The 26,018-nt window shown below is 47.2% G+C and overlaps 3 protein-coding genes and 1 non-coding gene across 24 annotated transcripts in view; 3 read left to right on the forward strand and 1 right to left on the reverse strand.

Moving 5' to 3' along the window:
* Positions 1-4,667, forward strand: part of RUFY3 (RUN and FYVE domain containing 3) — a 58,569-nt gene extending 53,902 nt beyond the window's left edge. For all 21 annotated transcript variants that reach the window (XM_046940818.1, XM_046940819.1, XM_046940816.1 and 18 more), the window contains 3 exons: positions 456-483; positions 1,244-1,318; positions 2,188-4,667. In XM_046940818.1, coding sequence (XP_046796774.1) covers positions 456-483; positions 1,244-1,318; positions 2,188-2,331 — 247 coding nt within the window. In that variant the 3' untranslated portion in view covers positions 2,332-4,667. The remainder of the gene's footprint in view (positions 1-455; positions 484-1,243; positions 1,319-2,187) is intronic.
* On the reverse strand, positions 4,125-11,531 carry GRSF1 (G-rich RNA sequence binding factor 1). The gene is made up of 10 exons (XM_015276418.4): positions 11,324-11,531; positions 11,073-11,220; positions 10,490-10,645; positions 10,024-10,164; positions 8,269-8,398; positions 6,675-6,826; positions 6,384-6,508; positions 6,033-6,168; positions 5,778-5,861; positions 4,125-5,099 (listed from the first exon to the last, which is right to left on the reverse strand). Exons 1-9 carry the CDS (start codon positions 11,510-11,512, stop codon positions 5,803-5,805), a joined length of 1,236 nt encoding a protein of 411 aa, XP_015131904.2. The 5' UTR covers positions 11,513-11,531; the 3' UTR covers positions 4,125-5,099; positions 5,778-5,802.
* A 4,568-nt stretch (positions 11,532-16,099) lies between these two features.
* On the forward strand, positions 16,100-16,189 carry MIR1751 (microRNA 1751). Its single transcript, NR_035251.1, has one exon. It is a non-coding gene; the product is annotated as a microRNA 1751 (primary transcript).
* Positions 16,190-16,598: 409 nt separating this feature from the next.
* The window catches only part of MOB1B (MOB kinase activator 1A), a 39,297-nt gene continuing 29,877 nt past the window's right edge, over positions 16,599-26,018 (forward strand). Inside the window, exon 1 of the mRNA NM_001389507.2 lies at positions 16,599-16,667. Within this exon, the coding sequence (NP_001376436.1) occupies positions 16,654-16,667 (14 nt within the window). The 5' untranslated portion in view covers positions 16,599-16,653. The remainder of the gene's footprint in view (positions 16,668-26,018) is intronic.

The raw sequence follows: 26,018 nt of genomic DNA on the forward strand, positions 1-26,018 counted from the left end.
GACTTCATAGCAACAGAGCATAACCATTGCCTGTTCCCAGATCTAGGGCACCAAACATTTTGCAGTCATAACTTTAAAGCTACTTTTTAACTGTGTGTGCTGTCTGAACTGCTTTTTCCACCTTCACGCTACCCTTTTTTCTGCTCTTCTGAAGTCATTTTACAAGCATTTCAATTTAGCCACGAGTGTGCTGCTTGGCTCAGCTGGCAGAATTCATTCTACAGCACCGGTCACTGCTGCCTCTTTGCTTTCCTGTTTGATGAAGCTTATACGTGCTTCAGCTCTCTCGTGTGAGCAGGCTTGGCAGTGTGGTTTTGAAGAAATAAAACCAGAAATCAGTGCAGGTAGTATTTTAATAGCAGGATGCTGAGTCCTCTGATAGTCCCTAAGTTTTTCTCCTAAGTAGCAGTGTGATTGATGCACTGGCTCAAACTAATGATGTTTTTCTCTTGTAGGTTACAGAGTAGCACCCAGGAGGAGCAGGTTGGTGATGCCTTTTCTTGCATTCAGATACTAGCAAGTGTGCAGAGGGAGCTCCTGGGTCACTGCAGCATCTTCCCTGCTGCAAATGCCCTGAAGTTTGTCCTTCAGGTTTTGCCTTCATTAAGATTTATGCCTGTAGAGTATGTAGCAGCAATGTGGGTGGATCTCTAGTGGAGAAGTGCTGCTTATCTCAATAGAAAGGCTTTTAGTTGTCAGCACTGCATTTATGTGAGTCTATTTCATTCCCTCAACAAAACTCTTATCTTTAATATTAAATCCTTTTGTAATTCCTTTGCCCCATGCCTTTTCTGCGTTAGCATCTTGAAAAAGAACAAGGCAGAATTTAGTGTTTTGTGAAAATGGCAGTGTGTAACCTCCTTGGTCTGGGTTAGGGTTTTGCAAGTTCCTGTGGAGGCTACAGGGAAGGGTTATTTGTTTGTGTTTGGTTGGTTGCTTCTGCGTATGTCAAATTGACCCAAGTGTGTTCTTTCTCTGCTGGGTGCCTGGCAAAGCCTGGCTAGAGCCACCAACTCTCAACAGGATGCTGCAATGCACATTTAGTCCCATCTACCAGGAATTTCTACCTCCATCACCGATTATTCCTGGTGAAAAAAGATATTTTGTCCTCCCCCTCGATTTCACGACAGTGTGAAATCTTCATCCCTGTTATAAAATAAGGATCAGCCACAGAGCTTTGCTACCAAAGCCATGGAAAGCAGGCAAGTAAAGCAGAACGTCTTGGCTTTTATTGTGAGTTTAGGAACAGCCATCAGGACCTGGAAATGCTCAGATCTGCCAGCTCTGCCAGGAAGAAAGCAGCCGAAGCAAGAAAAAGGTAACTCCAAGGACTTGTATTGTCATCTCAGCTGTGTGGTGAATGTACATTTCCTCTTATTTACATATTTAATGAGATGGTCAAGGTGTTTTCCCAGGTGGTCTCTGAGAACAATTAGAAGCAAGGATTGTTAGCATTTGCTGCTTCACTTTCCTTCACTGATGCTGAGGAGCAGTTTGTAAGGGGACAGTCAAGGCACTCTTAAAAACTGCTATCAGTGTGGTGAACATTCTGGTTTCACTGCTGTTGCATACTTTAGAGGTGAGCAAGCAGGTGTCATTTGGTTGTGTTTTCCGCAGTTTACCTAATCTACCAAGACTTGAACCAGAGGGCTTTGCTGGGAAGCTCGGGACAAACTGGTCCTTGCAGGCAGTGCAAGTGTGGCCAGCTTCTGGCATGCAGGGCTCTGACCTCTGCTCTTGGTTAGAGATGGACTGGTACCATGTTTCCAAATAGCCCTTGGAAATATCTAGGGGAAATCTAGGGAGCACAGCAAGGTCACCTGCGCACGGAGCTTTCAAAGTAGTAACTGGTCTGTCTGGTATGTTTATATGGCTATAAAATAAATGTGCATCACTTGTGACAAAACGCTCTAGTTGCAACTGGACTGAAGCTATTAAAACTTCAATGCTTCATTTTTGATAACTCCTAACTACTTCACTACAAGTCTTTACCTACTCTTTGACATAATGAGCTCCATGGTAGCCTGGTCCTGAGCACAGGGACAAGTTTCTGGTCTTCAGAGGGGGCATCTTTCTCTTGTCCAGTAGAGGATTTGAGTTAACTGAAGGTTATAGAGAGAAAACTCAGGTTTGTTTTCATCACTTGTGTCTTTAGTATCCTGTAATTTTTCTGTCCTCTTCCTCCAGAACATCTGCAAGAACTGTGGTGGTATCTTCTGTGAAGCCTGTTCAGCAAATGAGCTGCCCCTCCCGTCCAGTATTAACCCAGAGCGCGTCTGCAATCCCTGTCACAAGCAACTCATCCAGCAGTATTCCACCAGTCCCTTGTAGGAGGCAGGCTGCAGAGTGTGGTGAGACCACAAAAATTGTTGTAGCAGGTGATCGTCTCCGGAGTCGTTCAAGGGGAATTTGAAGACACTTACCTGTGTTCTTTGGAGGGGGAGGAAGCAGCTTTATGGTGTTTTAGTCAAAAGAGACTGTAAACAGAACAGCCTAAGCCTTCCCTGTACAAAAATCTGCCAGCTCTCTGACCTGGGCATGTGCTGAGGATGCTGAGAACTGCTTGAGGAATGTCACACCAAGTGGCCATAAGGCCTGATCAGGCAGCCTCAGGATGCTGCAAGAACAGAGCCCACACCTGAGAAAGAGCCATGTGTCTGTGTGGAAGTCAGGAGCGTGTCAAGTGAGGGCATGCTGCTGCTAAGCAATGGCTCACTAAAAGCAAAATGGGAGCATTTTCTAATCCTCACGTCTGGCTGCACTTGAAATACCATTTCCCCTTTCCCTGCTGTCTTTGACAATCTGGCTCAACTGTGCTCCTTCAGCGCCAGGAGTCCAGGTAACACCACCACCACCAACAAAAAAAAGCATTTTCTGACACTGTTTCTTTGACCCAGTCCTCCAGCAGTAGGCTTGCTATGCAAATCGTTATCAAACAAAGCTGTGAAATGATCCTATATTTTTAGGGGCTTTGGAGGGGGCTAAGATTTTCTTTTTTGGTGTGTGTGACATTGGAGAACTGACCGGCACTGATCTGGAACAGAGATGTTTAAAAGCATCTCTGACCTTCCTACTGGAGACCCTCACTGTGACTTTGAGACCACAAAACGGTGGTCAGTCCAAAGAGCTGCGCCAACCTCCTGTCTTCATGTTCTGGGGGAATAGCAGTCCCAAGGGTTTAGTTACAAATCACCATTACACAGAGGGTTTAAGGCCTCGTCTTCGCACCTCTCTCCTTTGTGACCATAAAGAAGTGATTGTAATACAGCTGTTATTTCACTGGTTTTGCGTTAGATCAAAATGAAAGCAAGATGAACTCAACAGTGCTTTTCACCTTTAAGATATCTTGATGCAAAACAGTTTAAAAGGTTTTCATAGTTTGTGCTACATCTATCTTTGTTGCTGTGACTTGAAGGACACGTTACTCCAAAAAGCAGTGGTGACTTCCTCATAAAGCACACGCATCATGTCAGTTTATTTTTACTGGAAGCCTACTTCAGTCTTTAGGGCCACAGAATGTTTTGTAAACTATAGAAAATTGATGTATTTATATGTGACAAAGGCATTTGGCTTTATACAAATTATATTAGGGGACGGTAGTTTAATTCCTGAGAGGAATTCATTAGACTGGCTGGAACTGCACTAAAAAGCATATCAGAGTTGAGGTTTTTCACATGGTTGGTGCTAGTTAGTTTGTCCCAGACATTTTTCTCTTTCCTAGTTCCTTGTAGGCCTCAGTGTATTCAGCTGTCCAAGCAGTCCACCTCCTCTCAGTGCCCTTCAGAGACAAAGCACTGAACGAAGGGGAGCAAGCTTCGGTTTTCCTTTTTCTGCCCTCTGTGGTAGTTACCTTGCTGCTATTCTTTAAAGTAGGCAAGAAATTGTGAGTAGTGTTGAAATTTGAGAAGCCTAGTATTCAAGTGTGAGCAAACTCTGCTTTCCCAGGGTGAGCTGCCATAGCTAAGGCACAAGATACCAAATTTGTTAATTTTTTGTACGCGTTGGTACACAGAGAGCTAAGAGATTGCAAATTCCTGCATCCAAATCCAGAGTGACTCATTCTGCAGGACACAGTCTCACCCAGGCAATTTCAGTGCTGGAGGATTAAACTGGAAACCAGGCACTTACTGTGAAGTAACTTTTAATGCTGGTACATCCGAGCAATTTCACAGCTCTGAAGTGACAGTTTATCTGTGACCTCTACATAGCTTTCCACTGTCCAGCAGGAGTGGCTGCTGCAATTCTTGCTTGAAGTGAAGGCTGAGATGATCTTTCTTTATGTAGTAAACAGGACAGTTCTTGAGCAGGTCCTTTACAGTTATAGTATGCGAACAGCCCTTTACAGAGGCAGCTGAAAATCCTTCAAAATAGGGCTCTGGTTGCTGTAATTAAAACTGGCATTTGGAAAGGTGTAAGGAGATGATGTCAGCTGTCTGTGTTCACACACAACTCCTTCCTGATTTCTTTGACTCAGTGAAGGGCTCTGCTTTTAAGTACTGGTTATGCTTTATGATGCTGCAAATGTTCAAGGCACATTTGCACATGTACTGGTGGTAATGCTGGATTTTTGGGTTTACACCTGGACATTTGGACTGGGAGGAGCAGAAAGCAGTTTTTCTGATATTAATTTTGTTCTACATGCAATAATAAAGATGTTCTCCTCTGGATCCTGCATCCTGAGTGGTCTTTCTCTTCTGCTTTGGCTATGGCTCTGAAAGTATTTCAAATCTAGGAGCAGATGCCAACAAATAAATTAAAGATAAGTGGCAGGAAGGACAGGGAATAAGCTATGCCTACTGCCTTCTCTGTATTGGGATCTTAGATCACTTGTCTGTTGTTAATTGTCTACACTGGTGTTTTGTTAATACTTTGTTACCACTGTGCAGCTTAAGAACTGCTTTGTCCCGCAGCATTAGCTATTCCTCCATTACAGCTTTTTCTACCTCTGTGACAGACAATCTTTCTATGGCATATCAACACGCTTTATTACATGCTGTTACATAAATCCAAATGGCATTTTATACAGCTTATCCTTGTAATTGAGCAGCAACTCTCATACTCCATCTTTCTTTGTACCCCAGGAATGCGTTCGCTTTGACCTATGAGGAAAGAAGGGGGAAAAAAAACCAGAAAGCATCACTACCTCACTGCAGCTTATTGTTCTCTTTTTCTGGAAAGGTACCACTGCATTCTATTTCAAAGTACTGCTGCCAATACTGCAATTGTAGAATTCAGCATTTTTCAAAAAATGTCACCAAAAAGGGTAAGATACAAACAGCCTATGAGAGAACTGCCGCGTGCAGATGAAGTAAGTCATACACAGAGGGAGCCACAAACAGTTCTGGGTGCCGCTCCTCTACTTCTATGCCAGAGACTGCAGCCACATCAGGAATTCTAACAGGTGAAAACTAGGACAGCTTCAAGGGGAAGAGGAAAATGCAAGTGGAAAAAGCACTCTGGCACATTCCAGCAGGCCTCAGCTGCGCCAGGGTGAGTTCCAGGGAGACAGTGTGGTGACTGGGTAGTGCAGCAACCTCTCTGCCAGCTCTGGCTGTCACCTCAGAAATGCACTGCTACCCCTCTGTCACAGAAAGTTGTTTCCCTGTAATCTGAATGCACAGGCCTGTGTGCCTAGGCTTGATGCCTGACCTCAGATTAGCTGTGATGATCGGCTTTAGCCACTCGCTCTAAATAACAGCCCAGATGCTACTTGAAATTCAAAACATAAAGTGTACTAAAAATGAAAAAGGAACAATGCAAAAGAAGGATGCACTCACCAAATCTGAGATCTTGCCACTGTCACTAGCGGTGTCCTGCAGCCTTTGGACGTTCCTTCAGGAATACTTCAACAGTACCAAACTCTAAGGAACAATATGGGAAAGGTATTTTGCATTCAGTGACTCGCAGATAGGGTAATTTGAAAACCTGGTTTTCAAACAATCCTGTTGCACAGGGTACTACCAGACGAGGAAAGCCAGAGTACCCGAAGATCCATGTCTTGGAGTTGTGGAACACCCTTCCTCTTTACTTACGCAGCTGTGCCCTCTCCTTAGCCATTGCAGCGACTGCATCGTCGTAGCTCTCAAAATGCACGTCAGCTTCTCCTGTGGCAACTCCATCAGAGTTGTATTCTATTAGGATCCTTGTGGGCTTCAGAGGAGCAAAAAACTGAAAAGAAGGAAAAACAGGGATCCAAAAGGTGAGCGTGGTGAGAAAGAATCAAGAGGAACACACCCCGTTACCAGAAAGCCTCATTTTTGCTCATAACCCACATCCAACCATGGGGACTGAGCACTTGAGAAGCACAAGACTCCCTCCCCCTCACAGTGAAGTTGATGCACAGCCAACAACTAAATTTGATGCATACTTCTACTGCTACTTACATCTACTATGTCTTGGGCGCTAACCTGGGGAGGAAAACCCCTCACGTGGACGGTGCGTAGTGATGATAAGATGCTCCCAGATTGTGAAGAAAGCCCAGAGCTTTCTGCTGCTTCGCTAGCCACTTCTGTGGAAGGGAGGAGAAACATCATTAACATCTGCAATCATCACTTCCCTTACGTGAAAGCTGTAGACAGCAGGGTCGTGTTCCCAGCAACAGACAGCAATGGTAAAATGAAGGCACCTCAAAGAACACACACACACACACACACACACCATAGGGCTGGACTCACCCTTCTCTCTTTCGGCGCTGGAGCCTCTGGTGTAATCCAACTCCCTTTCTTCTGCAGTGGATCCAAGCTCTCTTCTCAGTCTTATCATCTCCTTGCGAAGAGACAAATGCCTCTGCATTTCACGCTTTGTACTTATGTATACTTCTATATATCTAGGATTACAAGGAAACAATTACATGGCATTCCCCGTACTTCCACAGAGAACTCAAGGATTTGAAAAAGTACCATTACTGTGCAGTGTTTTCCTGTGTTTTCTACATATTTGCTGTGAGAGCCACAGATGGTGTGTAGTTACAACTTGGGGTTAACTGGCAAGCAGTAGTTTTGGAGAACTAATTCAGATTGTACAGTAGCATCTATGGAAGTGCTTTTCCATGTGTCATGAGAGGCACTCACTCTCATGTATAAACCCACATACTGTGAGCCAGTTTATTCTGACAGAATCTTTAGTTTATGGTGTTACATGAAATTCTTTTAGAGGTAACATCCATTGCTTACATGCCTAAGCTATGTTTTGCTGCAGAAATACAGCACTACTTAAAAACATTCTCTGTTTCCTGCGGTAGCATGCATCCTTTTGAACAGCGTTATAAAGGAGACTCTTTTCCCCCAGTGTACGTCTGCAAACTGCTCTACCCCAATCTCTCCAACCCTCAGTTTAAAATATACATGTTACTCAATCCCACAGCAGACTAATGAAGCAAGCAGATACACAAGATGCAAAGGGCCATGCTAAATACTTCAGAGGAACGTAAGATTTTACTGCTATGAAAATGATAGGATGAAATGTAATAAGGTGTGAGTAAAAGTTGCAGGAGTGATACACCAAGGTGTGATGCAACATTATGGAAATCTAGCAAAATCCCACTTACGCTGCAGAAAGAAACAGCTAGAAAAAAACATTCTATTCCCAAGTTTAGTGAAGGCATACCATTGCACTTACATCTCTAGCCACCTACCCCACTGCTCCTTACTCAGACCCTCCAATGTTTCAGAGCTGGCAACAGTACCAGTTGGGCCTCACACCGGTTTAACTATTCAGTGCTTAGTCAGAGGTTTCCACAGAACAGAAGAAATAATGCCATGGAGAAGAGGAGAATGTGGCTGTGCACATTTTCTCTCTTCCCAACAAGAGCAGACACAGTGAGGGAAATAATCTCATGTGCAACCTGACTGAGCTCATAGCTCAGCATCCACGCACCTGGGCTCAGCACAACGCACTTTTCTGGACAAATGAATGTAAAAGTTGGCAGCAGTTTTGGAAACTTTGGAAATAGTCTCTTGGCTAGTTACTCAGGTACATGAAGCTGGGTAGGTGAGTCAGCTAGAGCCTTGTTCCATCACAACAATGAAGAAACTAATGATGGCAAAATGTGAATTAATTAATCCCTACTGGAGGGTAGGAAAGTACATCAGGTCACACTTGCAGAGCAGTGGCTTAACACGGGCAGGGGGACAAACACAAAGAAAAACTAAATCTGAGTACGAGATAGCAGGCAAAGCAGCTAATATTAAGCTGAGAGGCAAACTCTAAGTCAGACTGCATGCTTTATACCAAGTTCTTCTACCCTGTTAACCACAGCAAAGCACCTACCTATTCTCCATGTACTCCTTATGCCTTAGTAGGGCTTTAGCTACCATTTCCGGAGCTGCAAACTGTACATAAGCTTCTCCCGTTTTTCTTTCTCCCCGATAAACAAAGGTCATGTCAGTTATCCTCAAACCTATTAGGAGGATGGGGAGAAAAAGGCATTTATATTGTTAGGAACTTGTGCTACGGCTTAGAAAGACATCTCTTCCCTAACTCCTCTTGTTTGGGCAAATGAACCCAGCAGCTCCTAATCTTGAAATAACTGTTCACGTTGGCCAAAATATGTACGTATTTTTAACTTTTTAAAAAATTCCAAATCACTGGATTTAAACGTTAGCTTTCACAGAAGCCTTAATTGTCAGTGATAGCTCTGCGACAGATTGATTTAAACATTATTTGCCTGTTGGTGATCAATTAAAAAGCCTACTGCCAGTGGCCTTCACATTTGGCATCACATTGGCTGTCATTGAGCCTTAGCGCTGGAGAACTGTGAGCATGTCCACCTGCAGTGGGAGAAACACCAGGAGGAAGAAGTGGTTTCAGTTTACTCTACAACCTAATCTCCTAAGAAATATTATTTCTGCAAACACCAGGAAAGCTTCTTTTTCCTATTAAGTGTATGCAGCAACCACCTGGCTTGCTCCAGCCCTGAGGGCAAGGAACACTCTGCTCAATAGTTGCTTGGCTAAGCAATTCTGCAACAACTAAGGTATAACTGGAACAGGTTGCCCAGAGAGGTGGTGGTAGCCTCGTTCCTGGAGATACTCAGTGTCAGGCTGGACAAGGCTCTGAGCATCATGATGTAGCTGTAGGTATCTCTGTTCCTTGCCGGGGGTTGGACTTGATGGCCTTAGAAGTCCCTTCCAACTCAAATGATACTATGATTCTGACTATTCACATGAACAAGCCATTATTTAAAAAAACAAACTGTAAAAACCCACTAAACTTAGCTACTAAGAGTTTTAACATTACCATACATTCTCTTACGATAATATTGCAAAGCCCTACGCTGCACTCACTTGTCCTAAAGATACCTGGGGCTCTTCTGTCTGAAGAGATCTGGGGAATCTCATCACTATTTACAAATATCTAAAGTGGAGTCAAGTTGATGGGGGCAGGCTCTTTTTGGCAGTGAGCAGCAATAGAACAAGGGGCAATGGGCAGAAACTGGAAAACAGGGAGTTCCGTATTAACACAAAGAAGAATTTCTTTACTTGTGGGAGTGATGGAACACTGTAACAGCTGCCTAGAGAGGTTGTGGAGTCTCCTCTGGAGATACTCAAGACCTGCCTGGATACCTTCCCGTGTGACCTGCTGTAGGGAAGTGCTTTAGTAGGGGGCTGGACTCAATGATCTCCAGTATTCCCTTCCAACCCCTACAATTCTGTGATTCTGTCCTTTAACAGGCATTTATCTTTCTTCCTGTCAATTTTTGTACCAGTAGCAATCTCAATGCAAAAAAACTGAATTTAGATTCCTCCCTTTATTGATTTTCCCCCTAAATGAGTGCTGCAAATACTGATGTTAAGAGAGACTTACAGAAAGTCAAAGGCAGCCAATGATCTTCCAGCCAAAAGCTTGTTCAGAAAGCTTTAGCTGCTTCTAACAGCAGGGGATGGCACTTTGTGACGCTATTTAAGGTGTTCATGGCTGCACCTGCTCTTTCAGCTCTCACTTAGGGGAATGACTGCTGAGCTAAACATGAACTCAGGGCACAAAACACCTCAGAAACACAGAGCAAAAACTAGTTTGATTTACCTGCAAAAAAATCTGCAATGTCATCCTCTGTGGAGTCGAACGGAAGGCCTCTGAGTAGTACGACTCCATCGCTCATGACTTCCGACTCATACCGCAGGCTCTGCAGTAAGCCATCTACATCTTTATCGTGTATCTCGTGAACTGCAAGGCACAAAACATGTTTTCCTTCGTGGTACAGAGAAGGTAGCACTCTGTATTCACCTTCTTCTAAGGCCTCACTTCTCCCCACTCACATACACTCACAACTTCATCTCCTTTCCATGCACTGCTCCCACATACTCGATGGTCCCCCACATCGCAAGTGACTTTGCTGTTCCCGCACAGCTCAAAAAGCTTTGACTTCACAGTGCCTTGTTTGCCAGTTTTTGCTCCCCACTGTCCCCCTAGCACCAGCCTGTTTCTGTACTCAAGCAGTTCCAATCGACAGTTGTTTTCTTCCCATTTAACTTCTGCTGCTCAAACCCACCTTTCACGTAGCGCGTGCCCATGTATCTCAAGTTCTTTTCCAATGCTTTCTGGACATCTGCTTTTGACTCGAGCTCGATCAGGGCGTCTCCCCTGCGCCTCCCATCCCTGTTTAGGAGGAAGTGTATGCCATTCTCACCGTTCCGAATCTTACAGCCTGGAAATAGGGGAACACATGAGAGAGAAACATGTGCAGCTGTGTCAAGCACAGGGGGGTGGCTTTAGATCCCACACTAAACCTGAGAGTTCTGCACAGAGCTGTTCCCCTGTCCTGAAGGGCAGGCTGGGAAACTCATGTTTCTACCCTGAGCTCCAACACACAGTGCTTCTCACAAAGAAAGGGGATGGCATCCCTTAGGGACGTGGCTTAGTGGGCAATACTGGTGGTGGGTGGATGGTTAGACTAGATGATCTTAGAGGCTATTTCCAGCCTTCGTGATTCCAAGATTCTATGATTCACAGCTTCCACTGCTGTGTAAATGGATGATGCGGGCCCTCACATTTTCTTTCCGTTAACTGTTAGCTGATCATTAAATTCTGTAACAGCACAGCGAACCGTTACGGAGGCCAAGCAGTTCCCTTACTATCAAAGAAGGCCATCATCTCCTTCTTGGTGCACGCGAAGGGGAAGCCATGCGCCCTGATCAGAAACACGGAGTCCTCATTCTCTTCCTTGGGAGGCTCCGGGTCCTGCTCCGCGAGCTGCCCTTCCTGTGTCGGCGAGTCGATAACCTGCCAACCGAGAGCCATCAGCGGGGGAGCGGGGAGTCGCGCGGCCGCCCCCCGCAGCCTCCGCCAGAGCGCCCCTCGGCCCGCCGCCATCTTAGGCCCCTACCTGGCTGTAGCGGCGCGCGGCGGCGAAGAGCGGGGCCGCGGCTTGCGGCGCTCCCGGCCCGAGGGAGGCGGCGGCGCTGAGGAGGCGGCGGCGGGCGCACGGCGGGCGCAGGCAGGGCGGCAGCGGCCACGGGCGGCGGCCCAGCAGCAACGCGGCCACGCCGCGACGAGCGACGGCGGCGGCCATCATCGGCGGGCGGAGAGGTGACCCCGGCTCCGCCTCCCCTTCCCAGGAAGCACAGGCAACGACGGGCGGGAAGCGGCGGGCCTGTGCTAGGCGGTCTGAGGAGCAATGGGGCGGGCGTTGGGGCTGCGCGAGTTGGGGGGGGGGGGGGTGAGAGGCTGTGGGGATCTCCCCATAGTGCTGCCGTCCCGTTAATCTCTTCAGTGGTTTTTGTCTAAGTTTCAAAACTGTAAACGTATTCTAAGTGATAGCACTGTTTCCAGCTGTTGCTTTTCTAAACTATTTCACGTTGCAGGCTCCTACAGGACAGACCATTGCCCTAATAATTGAACATGCTCACCTGACAATAGCATTCCATCTGGACTCAGCCCTGGTGAGGCCGCAGCTCGAGTGCTGAGTTTAGCTGTGGGCCCCTCGCTACAAGAAAGACATCAGGGCTCTGAAGTGTGTCCAGAGAAGGGCAACAGGGCTGTGTGTGGAGCACGAGTCTGATGGGGAGCGGCTGAGGGAGCTCGGGTTGTTCAGTCTGGAGAAGAGGAGGTTCAAGGGAGACCTTACAGTGAGGTGGGGGTTGGCCTCTTCTCCCAGGTAACAGCAATAGGACAAGTAGGAATGGCCTTACCTTGAGCCTGGAGTGGTTTAAGTTGGGTATTAGTAAAAACTTATCTGGAAGAGTTGTGATGCAGTGGCACAGACTGCCCAGGGAGGTGGTGCAGTCACTGTCCCTGGAGGTGTTCAGGAAACGCAGAGATGTGGCATTGAGGGAAGTGGTCACTGAGCACAGGGGGGATGGGCTGGCGTTGGACTGGATGATCTTAGTGGCCTTGTGGTCTTTTCCAACCTTCATGATACTATGATTCCCAGTATTTTTGGAATTTTCAACATAAATTGCATACACGTTTTCAAAGGAGCATTGAACTCAATTTTAAAGTGGTTCACTTTCATGTTTTTTGCTTTTGTTTTTTCATATTTTAAACATTGGGTTTATCTTTAAAGTTTTTAAAAAGCAGACTTCACAGGTGCAAAAAAAAAATTAGATAATTATTGTAATTTCTCTTCAACGTCTACCTTTTCCTAGCTGCCATAGAATCATTAAGGTTGAAAAAGACCTCTCAGATCATCCAGTCTAACCCCAGTCTATCCCCACCATGCCCACTGACCACGTCCCTCAGTGCCACATCTCCACAGTTCTTGAGCACCTCGAGGGATGGTGACACCACCAGCTCCCTGGGCAGCCCGTGCCACTGCATCACTGCTCTTTCCTATAGGAAATGTTTCCTAATACCCAACCTGAACATCCCCTGGCACAACTTAAGGCCATTACTTCTTGTCCTATTGCTGTTACCTGTGAGAAAAGGCCAACCCCCGCCTCGCCACAGTCTCCTTTCAGATCACTTTAGAGGCTCTTGAGCCTCCTCTTTTCCAGACTGAACTGTAAGTCACAGAATAAGCAGATTCCTGAATCCTACAGGCCAAGGGAGCACTGCACGTGTTCCTCTCTTATGCACATGAATTGTTCTTGAAGGTTTGGGGTCCAAGCAAGGTTTAAGGCAGATTCTCCTCAACAGACAGAAGTCCTCTGACCACTTTGCCTCCAGTGCACCTTCATCCCAACTACGGTGACAACCAGCACACCGCCCCATAGTGTAGCCTGTCAGTATTTGCCAGTCACCTTTAGAGGGCACCGTTCTGCCGGGCATCTGTCAACACTGAAGTTTCCCGGGCATCTCTGGGCTTCTTGGCTGGTGTGAGGGAGGAGAGACTTTGAATTTCTGTCAGTAGGATCTGGAGAAAAAAATAATCATCCTAGGACAACAGAACTTGCATTTATTCACTCTTCAGTGCTGGTGTTGAGTGAAGCCTACCTAACAGAGTAAATCCGTTGTGCTAAGCGTAAAGGGACTGCAAGGACACTCCTGGCATGCTGTTGACCCAGAAGTTAATGTATATGAGCTATTCTTTTGTTTGGTCATAGGAAAAAAGAAAAGGCTTTTACGTACATCCTAAAGATACTTATTTTGTATTTGGGATGTTGAGTTATTGGGTTATTTGTCACCGCACGATCTGTCATTGAGAACATTTATATGCTGTGTGATGTATTCTGGAGCTATCCCTTGAAGTTACTCAGCAGCTGGCCTCCCTTCACTTTCCATGGGAGATGGGCCTGTTACCCAACTGTGTGTGTGCAGTGCTCTCAGCATTCAGCAGGAGATAAGCTGGGCCTGAGCGAGCTGACGAAATCTAAAGAACATATTTTGTTCAGAGAAGGTAAAGTAATGTGAAGCCCCTGCAGATGGTGTCTGTGCCACAAATGCTGTTGAGATCTGTAGGGATGGTCCTCCACAAATGGCTGGTTTCTATGAAGGTTGCAGCAGGCGTGGCATCCGAGTGCTGTAACAGTGCTGAAGGCAACAGAGCACCACCTTTATTCCTCTTTCTACTGCCCAGCAGCAACAAAGGCCCAGGACTGTGGCGACTCCCAGGACCACTGTATCATCTCGCAGTTCCTGTTATTTTTTCATGTGCTGCTTTTTATTTTATTTTTATTTTTAGAGAACAGTGACCTGTGCAGATCACAGGTTCAGTCTGATATTTATACCTCAACGCCTTGCTGCATTTCTATTGCTATCCCTTAGGGATTGCTTGTAAGCAAATTAAATCCCTTACCTCAATGCGCAGACAAGAACCTGATCTGAAAAACTGTCAGACTATAGGTTTAATCTAGAATGTGGAGAGAACGCTTGTAGAGCTCAGTATTTACACACTGCTATTTATATTTCAAACTGAAATTCTGGTCTTATTCAAACTTTTGCTCATCTTGAGTGTTCTGCATTTACTGAGCCGCGTTATAATCTCTGCTACAAAAGCTGAAAACTCTGGTTCGGGACCAAAGCGCTTTCTCAGCTTGGGGGCCTTTTCAGAGCAATTCTTTCAGCCCTACAGTACAATGGATAAACCAAAATGACAGCCGTCGGGGTTTGGGTACATTCACTGCTCCTTTGCCGGAGCCGCTGAGCAGCTCAGCCCTTACGTAAGGCTGCAGCACTGCCAGTCCGTGCGCTTCATGGCCCGTAGCCATCGCGAGCAGACCGATGCTAATCTGAGACATCAAATGTACGCATTATGTAACCGTTTCTCCCGACAGCCACCCAGGCAAAGTATTTCCTACTGACTGTGGCTGTAAGAGGCATTTAATTTTAACTTGCCGCTAAAATAAAATGCTCTGTGGGTAGAAGGAAGTGTATGGGTGGGAACAGAGAACGCAGGTTATTCGTGTCCCAGCATGAACGTGCCAGGAAGATTAGCAGTATTATTTTTTTTTTTCTCAGTTGAATTTCTGTGGCCAACTTAGTGTGACAAACTCTGTTAGAAGTGCCTGAGCCCCGTTTCATGCCCGCTTTTACCAGTGTGGCCAAAAGGAAAAAGGCAAATGCCATGAGACGTTTGTTGAGCCTTTGCTGCCTGGTAGAACGCTGCATTTTAAAAGTGCCCCAAACCACCAGTGTAATTTTCACTCAGTTGGAAATGCGCTGACCTGGCATTTGGACTTGGTCAGGGGGAAGGAGCCGGATTGTAGGAAATGCAACTTGGGCATTTAAAAGCATGCGACGCTGACAAGTCTCGTTGTTACCACCTGAGAGAAACCCCTGGTGCGCCGACAGAAGCTGAGCGCTGTGTGGGTCTGCAGTGCGTTTGGGTGCACCCAATTTTCCCAGCAATGAATCCCAAAGTGGATTTTCCTTTCATCTGTCTGCGGGTGTGTTAGTTGCAGGATGGTCTGCAGGCCCCAGGATGGAACCTTGTAGTCGGTCTGTTACCTCTCTGGAATCCATCTGACTTCTTGCTGACCAAAGAGAGGCAGATTATCACGGGATCCCCCTGGGATCGTCATTTCTGCTGTCAGGAGGTGGCACTAAGCCTGCGGTGCTGTTCGTTGGGTTTGAATGCCCTGAAAAGCCAGCCGGCACCCACTGCCTGGTGTGACACGGATGTCTCCTGCAGCACACCGTGCTCCCTCAGTTTGCCCTTCGCAGGACCCCACCACGCAGTTGTGTTTATTCTGAAAACATCCTATGCTGCAGGGGTACTGCATATATCATAGCAAATATAGCAAATATCTGCAGGCAGGAGGACGTGTGGTTTGCAGCCCACACTCACGCAGGGTGAGGCGGTTCAGGGCAGAGGTGGTGCTGAGGAGCTGCCAGGAGCTTGAGGGCAGGACTGGGTTTTTGTTTTACTTCAGTAGTTGGCAGCTGCCCGTATCTTCCGCTGTGAGGTGTGTCGCTCCCGAGCCGACTGTGGGCCTCAGCTTAGTTAAAGATTGCTCGAAAATCAAACACCCGTGCTTCTCAAATGTTGGAGGCCATTTTGATAGGTTTGTTAGTCAGGGCTCTCGAGTGAAGAGGGCAGAGATGCAGAAGCAAAGGTTTTCCTCTTCTTTTCATGAACGCAGCCGTTATCTGCGAGCGCAGGGAGCTGAGCCGCACCACGGTGTGGTGAGGATAATGCCACCAACTGACCTGCTAAGGGAGCCGGGATGGCATACACAGCATACACAGTGCTACCGTGGTACCGTGGTACCTCCCGAGACCCCGGCTACAGCAAAGTGAGCTGCTCTGTTCCTGCATCCCACAGGAAGCAGTTTGGGATGAAGGACGAGGGCAGACCGCGTTGCTTGTGCCGTTTACAGCGCTTTATCGGTAACTCTGAGGCCTTCCTCATTGCTGCCCAGAAGCGGCCACCGCAGCCAGGAGCGCGTCTCCACCTAAGACCGGGGCAGCCCTTTTGGGGGCTCACACCGACACCGATTCCAGGGCGTACGGGTCCGACAGGCTGCGCAGACGGGTGTGGGAATGCCCGATTTCTGGCACGGGGCGAGCTGCAAAGCGGAAAGGGCTTCGCTGCCGGCAGCGGCCGACGCTCCGCGCACCTCTACGCTGGAGGCCGCGGTGCTCCGCAGCTGGGGGCGCTGCTGCCGGGCGCCCCGCGGCACAGGGAGGAGCAGAGCCGGGAGGAGCGGGCGGGCGGCGCTGTGCCGTGTCCCCGCCCCGCGGCGCTCTCCCCGCACACGCCCGCCCTGCGCCGCCGCCGCGAGCCGCGCCGCGCCGAGCCCAGGCAGCAGCCGGTCCCGCTCCGCCGCCATCGCCATGAGCTTCTTGTTGTGAGTACCCGCGGAGGGGCGCGAGGGGAGGCTGACCCCGCCGCCTCTGCAGCCTTCCCCTCCCTTTCTTTCCCTTCGCCCTGCTCTCCCCGTGCCGTCCCGTCGGGCGGGGGCCGCCGCCCTGAGGGAGAGGGGCGGCCGCTCCCGTAACCGTTCCGCGTCGCGGCGGAGCGGCGCGCTGCCCGCCCCCTTTGTGAGGCGGCCCGCGGCGCTAACGGCGCTGGCGCGCTCGGGAGCGCGACCGCCGGGGCCGGGAGGGGGACCTGAGGGAAGCGGCCGAGGGTCGGGGAAAGCGCCGAGGGAGGCCGGTCCGGCGCGGGGCGTGCGGTCGTCGGCTGCGGCGTAAGGAGGCTCCCTGAGGAGTTAGTGGCTACCGAGGGGCGCGCGGGACCGTACGTTTTGTAATTTCGCTTCGTAGGCAACAGCGGAATGAACTTTGGTCCCTCCCCTTGGGAACAAAGACGAGGTACTGCCGGCAATTAACATAAACCGGTTCCGTGACCTATTAATTAACGTGAAGATGCGCTCTAGGGAAGGAAAGGGAAGGCGGGCGGCTGCCGAGGGCGGAGGGAGGGCCGTCGCCTCCCCGGTTACGTGCGGGCGCCGCGGGACTGCCGCCGCGGGACTGACAGCTGCGAGCGGCTCCCGCCGATAACCGCCAGATGTCCGCGGCCTCCTCCGGGGGAGCTGCGTTCTCCTGGAGACAAACCGGCCCGGCGCTGGCCGACGTCCCCCGGAGCTCCGCGTCGCGTCCGGCTTCTAACGCCGCTAACGGAGCCGCTCGTCTGGAACCGCGCTGCTGCCGCCTCGTCCCGGGGGACGGCGCTCAGTTGCGGGGTCGGAGCCGCACGCCAGAGGTGGGCGCAAATGACCGCCGGTGGATCCGGGAGCAGCGCTCCTAATGGGAAGAAGCCCAGCTGTCCCCCTCCTTCATCATTCCCAGCTGCTGCAATGGAGAAGGGGGACGGGGTTTCTCGTACAACGGTGTCTTGGGAGTCTGGTTTGCAAATGAGACGACCTCACGCTCCTTAGCGTTTGGCTAACTGGCAACAGAAAAGCGTGAAACCCTCCGCCCTCTGTTGCAGGCAGTAATGAGAGTTTTGTTTTTTTTTCCACACACTTCTGAAACCCAGGAAAGCAAACCTTCCCCCCGCCTCCATTGTTTCACGTACTGCCGCTGGTGAAAAATAGAAGTGGAAACTGAAGTTGCTGCATGGCAAAGCCAGAAATGCTGGCAGAGCCGCCTCAGCTGTTGATGGCTGTGTGGTCGGTGGCAACTCTTCTGCTCAGCTGCAGTTTAGAAACGAATTTAGAAATAATAATGTTACCAGGTTGCCCCAGGGTGGCCCAGGAAGCTGCCTGTGTGCTACTGGCAAGTAGTTATTTTCTTTTAACTTACTGTCCCCTTTTCTCCAACTTAGATTTCACGTTATCTGGATACAGCTGTTATAGTGGTTGGATGTCTTTATGTTTAGTAGTTCAGCCTTGTTTTGTGCTGCAAAACCCCCATGATTCCCAATTTTCCTTAGCACTTTTTCACCGAGGGTTTCCTGGATAGGAAGGTAACCAAGTTGTTCCTTTGTCCGCGCTGCTTTCTCTGCCTCGGTGGTACCGCTGTCTGTTTGCGAACAGGCGCCCAGTTTTCATCTCAGCAGCCTGAAGCTGTCAATGTGCGCCCACCAGAAGAGTTGTGTGCATCACGACGAACCTGTCACGCAGGTTTATCATCGGTAACTCGGCTGTAGTTTGTCAGCTTGATGCCTGAGTACTGAAAGCCCCGTTCTGCCTGCAGACTTTGTGCCCTGGTCTTGATTGCGCCTGCATAGCGCAGGGTGCCGGGGGCCCCTCGCAGCCGTTGTGCCGTCCCTGTCTGCTGACGAAGCCAGTGCTATTCTTCTCTGTTGCTAGGACCAGTGCCACATACAGCTACGTGGGGGAACAAAATCAAGGGAAACCATTGTCTTCTCTTGTTATGGATAACGTTATAGAAAGAGCGTCTTTTGCGAGCAGGCACTGGGTTAATACAGCTCTGTTTTGACAGCAGTTATTTTCAGCCTCTCCACCTTCTCTTTCTGATTGTTTTTTTTTTTTTTTCTTTCTGAAAACACCTCTGAAATGATTTTATAGGTTCTTTGGGTCTTTAAAAAAATGAAATGAAGAGAGCTGAGCTCTGAAGTATCTCTAGTTCCAAAAAAGTCAAATTGAGAAGTTTTCTCCAGGAGGAAATTGCAGCTTGGTTGCAGGTACTGCAGCTTACATCTCCAAGGAAAAAAATTAAAGATAGTTCTGGTAGGCGTGCCATATGGCAACATGCTTGTGTTGTCCTACGCTGGCAAAACTTATGTAAAAAAGCAGCTAGATAACTTATTTTTAAAAGGAAAATATTTTTATTATTAAAGTTGTGAAACTATTTTCTTTTTTTTTAATAAAAGCTATCTCCACATTCTCTACTGTATGGGAACTATTGAATCACTGCCTCAACCTCTGATTGACCACCTGAGGCAGGCACCGAGTCAGCCGCGGGAGCACAGGTGAAGGCAATTCAGCTGTGTGGCTGGAAGGGGTGGAGCCAGGCTGCACCTCTCCTAGACCCCATTTAAGGGCTGACTGCCACTGGGGAAGGATCTCTCTCTGGAGATAACTCCTTGGGGAGTTTCTCGCAAGCCTACAACAGCAGCGAGCACTTTTGTTCATCTATGATTATCTTTTCCAACGTGATAATCTTACTAAGCCTAACTTCTCTGTATACTTATTGATCATCCAATACTTCACAACATCTATATTCTTATTGACCTTACATCTGTGTTCTTGTGTGTGGAGTTCCAGGAGTTTCTTAATGTTAGACTGATGGAGGTAGTCAGAACTGGTGAGATGTCAGTGGGCCCGGAGCTGATGGACACATCATGTAGTGGTGTGGATGTGCAGCGGTAGTTCGGGGGCGTATGTGGGTGAGTCAAAGTGGAGTGACATTGGAAACCAAGCAGGGGAAAGGTGTACTCTTACTTTCCTGTCTTACATAGGGCAGGAGAGCTGAGCGGTTTCTTCTGATGATGTCTGTGGTTGTTTTTTGTATTTGCGGAACATGCGATGGGACGTTCATTTTTTCCTTTCATCTCTTGCAGAGTAATATCAAAATTAGAGCTGGTGTTTTTGTTTCTGGATCGCCAAGCTACGGCCTCCTGCTTCCCTCTCTGTCCCTGCTCTTGAAGAACACCTTGGCTGTTTGTTTCCCCTTCTTTTCCTTTCCTAGATGCTGAGTTGCTGTTACTGTCCACTGAAAGCTGCTTTTAAAGTGGGCAGCGGTTTTCAGCTTCTGTAGCTGGAGGGAGGAACCCGGTGCTTCATGAGCACTTCTGCAGTTCAAAGTTGATACGCAGTATCTGTCTCCTCGTTATCAAAGACTCGCGCAGAAGGCTGTCATGCACTAATGAACTGGGATTTCAGCCACTGAAAATCAATGTGTGGGCAGTTACAGACCGTAAGAAGTGGGACATATTCTTGTCCAACACTCAGATCTCTTTGTTCCCATTACTTTAAGTACAGGTTTTATAGGACAGAGTAGGGTAAATTCTTTGGTTTTAGGCTGACTAACATATTCTGCTGCGTAGACTGGTTTCCTAGAGGAGACATTGAGGGGAAGGTTGTTGAAACGTGTGTGTTGGCTCACCACAGCCTGCTGTTCAACCAGTACCACAAGTGATGCAGTCACTTCTTTTCCCAGAAGAGTGCTGGGAATGAAATTTCTCTCAAGTTGGCCGGTGACTGAATTGGAGAGAGAACTGCAAAACATTTTAACGCTTTTCCTGTCAGTTTCATTAACGTTTTCTGAGGAAAACAGAGGGATTCTTTAAAGGCAGAGTTGGTATGAATTCAGCAGTGACCCAGCGCTACATGGGAAGTAAAGCTTTTCTTTTCTAGCTGCTTGTCCCTTTCACTGAGTGCTATGTTGTAGAAATAGACAGATGCTCATACCTGAAGTTTGTGTTGAATGTTGTTGAAGTATGTCGCTTCAGCTGTGCTGCTAACTGTGTTTGATTCCCGTGTTGAAAGGCTTGCTGTTGAGGCGTGCCCCTTGGCTGGCACTCATCTGTCACTTCTACAGAAGGGAGCACCAACAGCAGAAAGCTTCCAGAAACCATGGCAATGAATATAGCATTAAAGCTCCTCAGAAAGAAGTGTTGGTGTTCCTCTTGCACCTCCTGTGGTACAATTTATTTTCTAGTTCTCAGCCTATTGAAAAATGCTTCATAGAGCTCTTGTTGCTTTGCTTCCTTCCTTGTTCATCTTTGCAGAAGACCCTAAAACATTTCATGAGGGTGCAGTTTGCTGATTTGCTTTGTCACCCTTATGATCTGGCCGAGCAAAGCTAAACCAGCAGAAATCTATTGATTCCTTTTTGGTAGGATTAGTTTGTTACTAATTTAGCTGTGTGGGGTCATGGAGCAGTGAGACTCGGGGGTGGTGCAGGAGGCATGGAAGCAGTGGGGGTGTGTGAACATGGTAGAAGGCAGGGAAAAGCCTTCTTCCTTTCTCCTCACGCTGGCAATCTGATAAATTAAGCTGTACCATCCGCCCTGTCCTTCAAACTGTGCTGGGCTCTGTGTGCATTGCTGCTGCCTTAGATCGTTGAGTTTTTGCTCCGTGTAGCAGGATTAGTTAAAAGTGAAGAAACAAACATGCAAACAATGGTGTTGTTCAGTGTGAAAGCTGTGTGTGCTACATGGAGGTGAATGACCGGTCTTAATTACTTCCTAATGGGTTGGTTTTGCGCTGCAATTGTTTTCCCTTGTTTGTTCACTCTTTGTGTTTGCAATGTAAGTGAACCTACAAATTAGCTATTTGCATTTGTGGGATGAGAACTGTGGTGGAGCAGGGATCACTTTTAGGGGAGGATTTGGGTATGTGTGCTGTAGGTTGGTTTTTAGGCTGGAAGAGATATCTGATGCAGTACACAATTTTCTGACAAGTCTCTGGATTTAGGATCTCTTCAAGGCGAAATAGAACAATGGTTAAGGACAGCCCCAGGGGTCACAGTTACCAACTCAGGCTGCATGTGTCCTGCAAGATGCATGGTCTCCTTTTGTTTGAAAAACGATAAAATATTAGAAGTGTTTGTCCAGCAAGGAGTGGTTTGGGAGTTACAAGAGTGGCAATATACTTCGATGCCCAAGGCTGGCAGAATGAAGCTGCTCGTTTTGCTTAGAGAGGTAAATAGCCATGTTTCGTTGTGCCTCCTTAAGTTGTACAGAGTAAGCAATAAGAGAGATTTGGCTGCCAAAGCTGTCAATAACCCTTTGACCCACAAATCAACTCAAACCACAGAATAGGCTTTGCAATGCTTTTAGCCTTTATAAACTGAGCCATTTCCTATTACAGGCTATGGGACTGTAAGAATTCAGTGCTTTGTCATATCTGCGTGTTGCCTTTTTACCTGTGGCATTTCCTTTTCGTTCACTTTCCCATCGCTTCTTTGGCACAGGTGTGATGCTGACTGTCACTGTTGTAAGTTCTGGTGGCCAGCTTTGAGCACTCTGTTGAGTGCGTTGTGTGTCTCAGTAGTGGTCTGTTAAAAAGGGAAGCAAAGGCTTGTATTTCTAATTGCCCAAAACAGCAGCCACTAAATTCATGTGTATGAGATGTTAATTCTGCTTTAATACACAGACAGTCCCTCACTGTGAATTCATGAAGGTAAAAGCAGTTTTTCCTGGCAAAGCTATTTTTGAAACACTTAAAAGCAGTGAATTGCTGATGACTTGGAACTGAATTTATTCACTCTTTACGTGTTTTTTTTTTTCAGTTTTCCTTCAGAAGAAAACTAAGGATAAGATGCAGCTTCTTGGTCCTTTCAGGCCTTGCCCTTCAATTCATTGACTTCTAACACATGATAGAACTTGCAGATTTAAGGAGACTTCCTTCCGTCCATCCATCTCTTTGCATTCATCTTGAAACCCAGCAGCAGCCCTTACTTCTTGCTCTTCTGCTTTTTGCATAAAGGCAGTTCTGCCTTGTTCACCCTTTCCTCTCCTTCCTCCTCCTCCAGTTCCCAGCTGTTCCTTGGCAGGAATCCATTTCTTTTGTTATTCTCGCATGCCTCCTGTGATCCTGCCCGTATTTCAGCTTACATTTATTTAAAGCTTGCTGCCTTTCCACCTACTTGTTTTGCTTGCCTATCGTTGCATATTATCTTTAAATTTGGTTGCTTATGTACAGAGGTAATTACGTGTGTCTTAGGGTTATGAGCGCAGCTGATGGACAAAATCTGACTCCTTTCCTTAGTGAAGAAAAACGTGTTTCAGGTTCCAACTTGGAACACTTGAATTTGCTGTCTATATCACAAGTTTTACTCCTTTCTGTATGACAAACAGAATGAATGGGTTTAACTAAGCTTTGATAAAAGCTAAGTTCTTTTTTTCCTAAAAACCATGTTATCTGATTTCTTATACAAAACCAGTTTGAATCCAGATGACAGTGAGATGTACTCCTGACGTTGGCTTGAGTAAAGTAGCCCATTATTTTGGCTTTGCTGGCTCACGTTTGAGTTGCATTTTTACCAACTTCAGTAGTATCGTCCTGGTCTTACTGCTGAGTGTTCTAGAGCCAGGGTTCAAAGTGACACTGCAGTGTCTTTACTTGTTGTACCTCAGCGTGTTTTTTTTTCCCTCTTGTGGTTAACATCTCTTAAAATTTCATGTAGCACTGTGAGTGGACAAGAGGATCATCTGTGTACGGTGTAAGTTTGTAGGAGAGCAGTTAAACTGATGGGACTCAGCTGTGAAATGCACAAGCTGAACTGGTGGCCAAAGAAGCACTCTCCTGTGTAGGTAGCAGCTGTTCCACCTCCAATGTTGTGGCCAGGTGAGGTTTCTTGGTATGATTCCTTGTAAGGTATGAGCAGATTGTGCTGAAAATACTTAAGAGAGACCTCGTACAAGATTGTATTAAGTATGGGGTTGTGTAAGATATGCTTGGTGATGAGATAATGCAGGGTATTTTTGGAAAGCTGCTGGATTATTCATTGGTGCCTCCTGTCCATTTCTTCCTGTTGTTCTCTGGGTTATTTCTTGGCTCTGATGATTGTTCTGTTACTTCCTGGATCCAGAGCCCATTTTACCAATTAGTCCAAGTGGAAGAGCAGCCTTAAGGATATGCTGTGGGGTTTCTGCTGGGACGTTGCCCAGTGCTTCTTGTCTGCTGTGTTCGCAATGTATGCGACATCGGCTCCTTCTGCGTGGGGTTAGAGAAAACATACAGCCTTGCAAAAAGTGCTGAAGGGACCCCTGTGCTATTAAAGTCAGCTAAGTTTCCTCCTTTTTTAATGCTACCTTTTCCCTAGATGCATTGACATATTGTTCTTTTTACTGCGTTTGAAAGGACTGAAGACTGTCTTACACTGTTTTGTTAGCGCTTTCTTTTTCTCTTTTAATGCCCTGCTGTGATTTTTTAGGTTGTCTGACCAGCTTCACTTTAGTCGTTCGTAAAGCATTGGCTTTCAAAAGCACTGATCAGCATTTTGGGAAGCGGTCCATATTCTGAGGCATGTTCTTCAAGCACTATATTTGGTGTATAAGTAAGGATCTAATTTGATATTTGAGCCAAGTTTTTATTACTGTAATTCATCATCCTCAACAGCATGTAGATTGCATCCTGAAAAGCTGTGCTTGCTGCCTTCTTAAATGTATTCAGAGGGTGTGACTGTTTCCAGCAGATAGGGTTTAGGATGCTGAGGGCATTAGTAATGTAAAGGTGTAGGGAGAATTCAGCTGGGTGTAAGGACATTTCTGTCGCGTGTGGAGTGGTTTCCTTTGCATGGGACACTTTTGTTCTTGTTCTATGGAATGGAAAGCGTGCTCCAGTGAAGAAATGGAGGCATTTGCTGCTAAGCACATGCTTTGCCAGTGGTCCCTTGGCTCCCTTTTCTCGCCTCCTTCTCTGCAACCTGAATGCTGCTGATGTTTTCAGTTACTCCTTAATGCCTGCGGTGCTACGGAAAGAAACAACTCAGCCTCACAGAGTTCGGAGTTTCCTTGCAGCTCTTTTGGAATTCCCTTAGTTGCCCCTTCTCTGCTGCTACCTTCTAGTCACTATTTCTGATCGCTTGTGGATGTGCACACCGTGTGTTCGATGTGTTTCCCTCTCCTGTTGGTATTTTTCACTCTGCCTGCCAGGCCAGGACTTGAATGTTCCTGCTTCCCTCAGGAAAAAAAGTTCTGTTCCCTTGTGCTCTGCATGGCGTTGGAGTTTCTCATTCTGCTCTCCGTATTTCCATGTGTCTGTGTAATGTGTGCAGTTGCATCTCGCTCCCACATCTGTCTGCAGGCATCCTCCTGCTGTCTAACTGACTTTCTTTGGAACACAACGTTTTCTTGGAAACAGCTGAGTGACAGGTTTTAAGAATTCTTCCAAAACAGGCAAATAGTCTTCCTGCATTTGCTTTCTGGGCTTTGCCTTCATCGTGCACACAGCAAATGCATGAAGAGTGCTCCGACATGGCTCAGATCGCAGACTTCAGGGTGGAGTCCCTCTGCAGGTGTTGCTGGTAGGGAGCACAGGGTGTGCATGTGAGTGTACTGTGTCATCTTCTGTTGCAGGCACCTGACTTGTGACTGACATTGTGCTTGCCACCGGGCAGGCTGCATCTCAGTGGCTTCAGTTCTCGTGCAGCGCTCCTTGCTGCAGGGTACGTATGGCATCCCTTTCAGTAACCTTGCAGCTGCCATTTACAGCTTTATCAAGTCTTCTCTTCTTCAAGGGATAACGCGCCGTACATTTGTGAACAGTGGAGATAAGTGTTTGGATGGCTTTGTGGTGCTGTTATATATATGGGAAAGGGTAGGTCTGACAAAAGAAGTGTAACTGGGTGAAGTTCTCACTTCTTTGAATTCAAGCTGTGCCCTTCCTTGTAAATGAGCTAATGCTAATTGACAGGAATAAGGATTTCCTGGGAGAAGAGGGGAACATTAGTGAGAGGAAAAAAACACTGTTTCGTTTGCAGAGGACTTAATTAGTGACTGAAATGATGAAGGTACTGAACTCCTCAGTGGTCCTGAAGGGGAAAAAAAAAAATAGAGAACAAAGCAGCTGCGGAGGAGGCAGGGCTTCGTGTTTGCCTCCTTTAGAGCTCTGTTTGTAGCCTGCTGGTAAAAAAAAAAAAAAAAAGAAAAAAGAAAAAAGAATGATGTGAATATTAGAATGTGCAGAAATAAATAAATGAATCTGGGTTTGGTTTCGCCTGACAGTTCCAAGGTATATTCCTGTGTATGTGTATGTACACAACGGATGAGTATGTTAAAGCAGTGAAGGAAACTGGATCTCAGTGAAAGAATCCAACGAAGGCAGCCTGCTGTCCTGCTT

This window comes from Gallus gallus, chromosome 4, assembly GCF_016699485.2.
Source record: "Gallus gallus isolate bGalGal1 chromosome 4, bGalGal1.mat.broiler.GRCg7b, whole genome shotgun sequence".
In the NCBI taxonomy this organism is placed as follows: Eukaryota; Metazoa; Chordata; class Aves; order Galliformes; family Phasianidae; genus Gallus; species Gallus gallus.

Excerpts from the sequence above, each read along its gene's own strand:
- GRSF1 (XM_015276418.4), bottom strand. The coding sequence starts at position 11,512 with ATGATGGCCGCCGCCGTCGCTCGTCGCGGCGTGGCCGCGTTGCTGCTG. Across the intron at positions 10,165-10,489 it reads GGGCACGCGCTACGTGAAAG|TTCACGAGATACACGATAAA; the intron begins GTGGGTTTGAGC and ends TGTGCCTTGCAG. Across the intron at positions 6,169-6,383 it reads GCGCCCAAGACATAGTAGAT|TTTTTTGCTCCTCTGAAGCC; the intron begins GTAAGTAGCAGT and ends CCTTCTTTTCAG.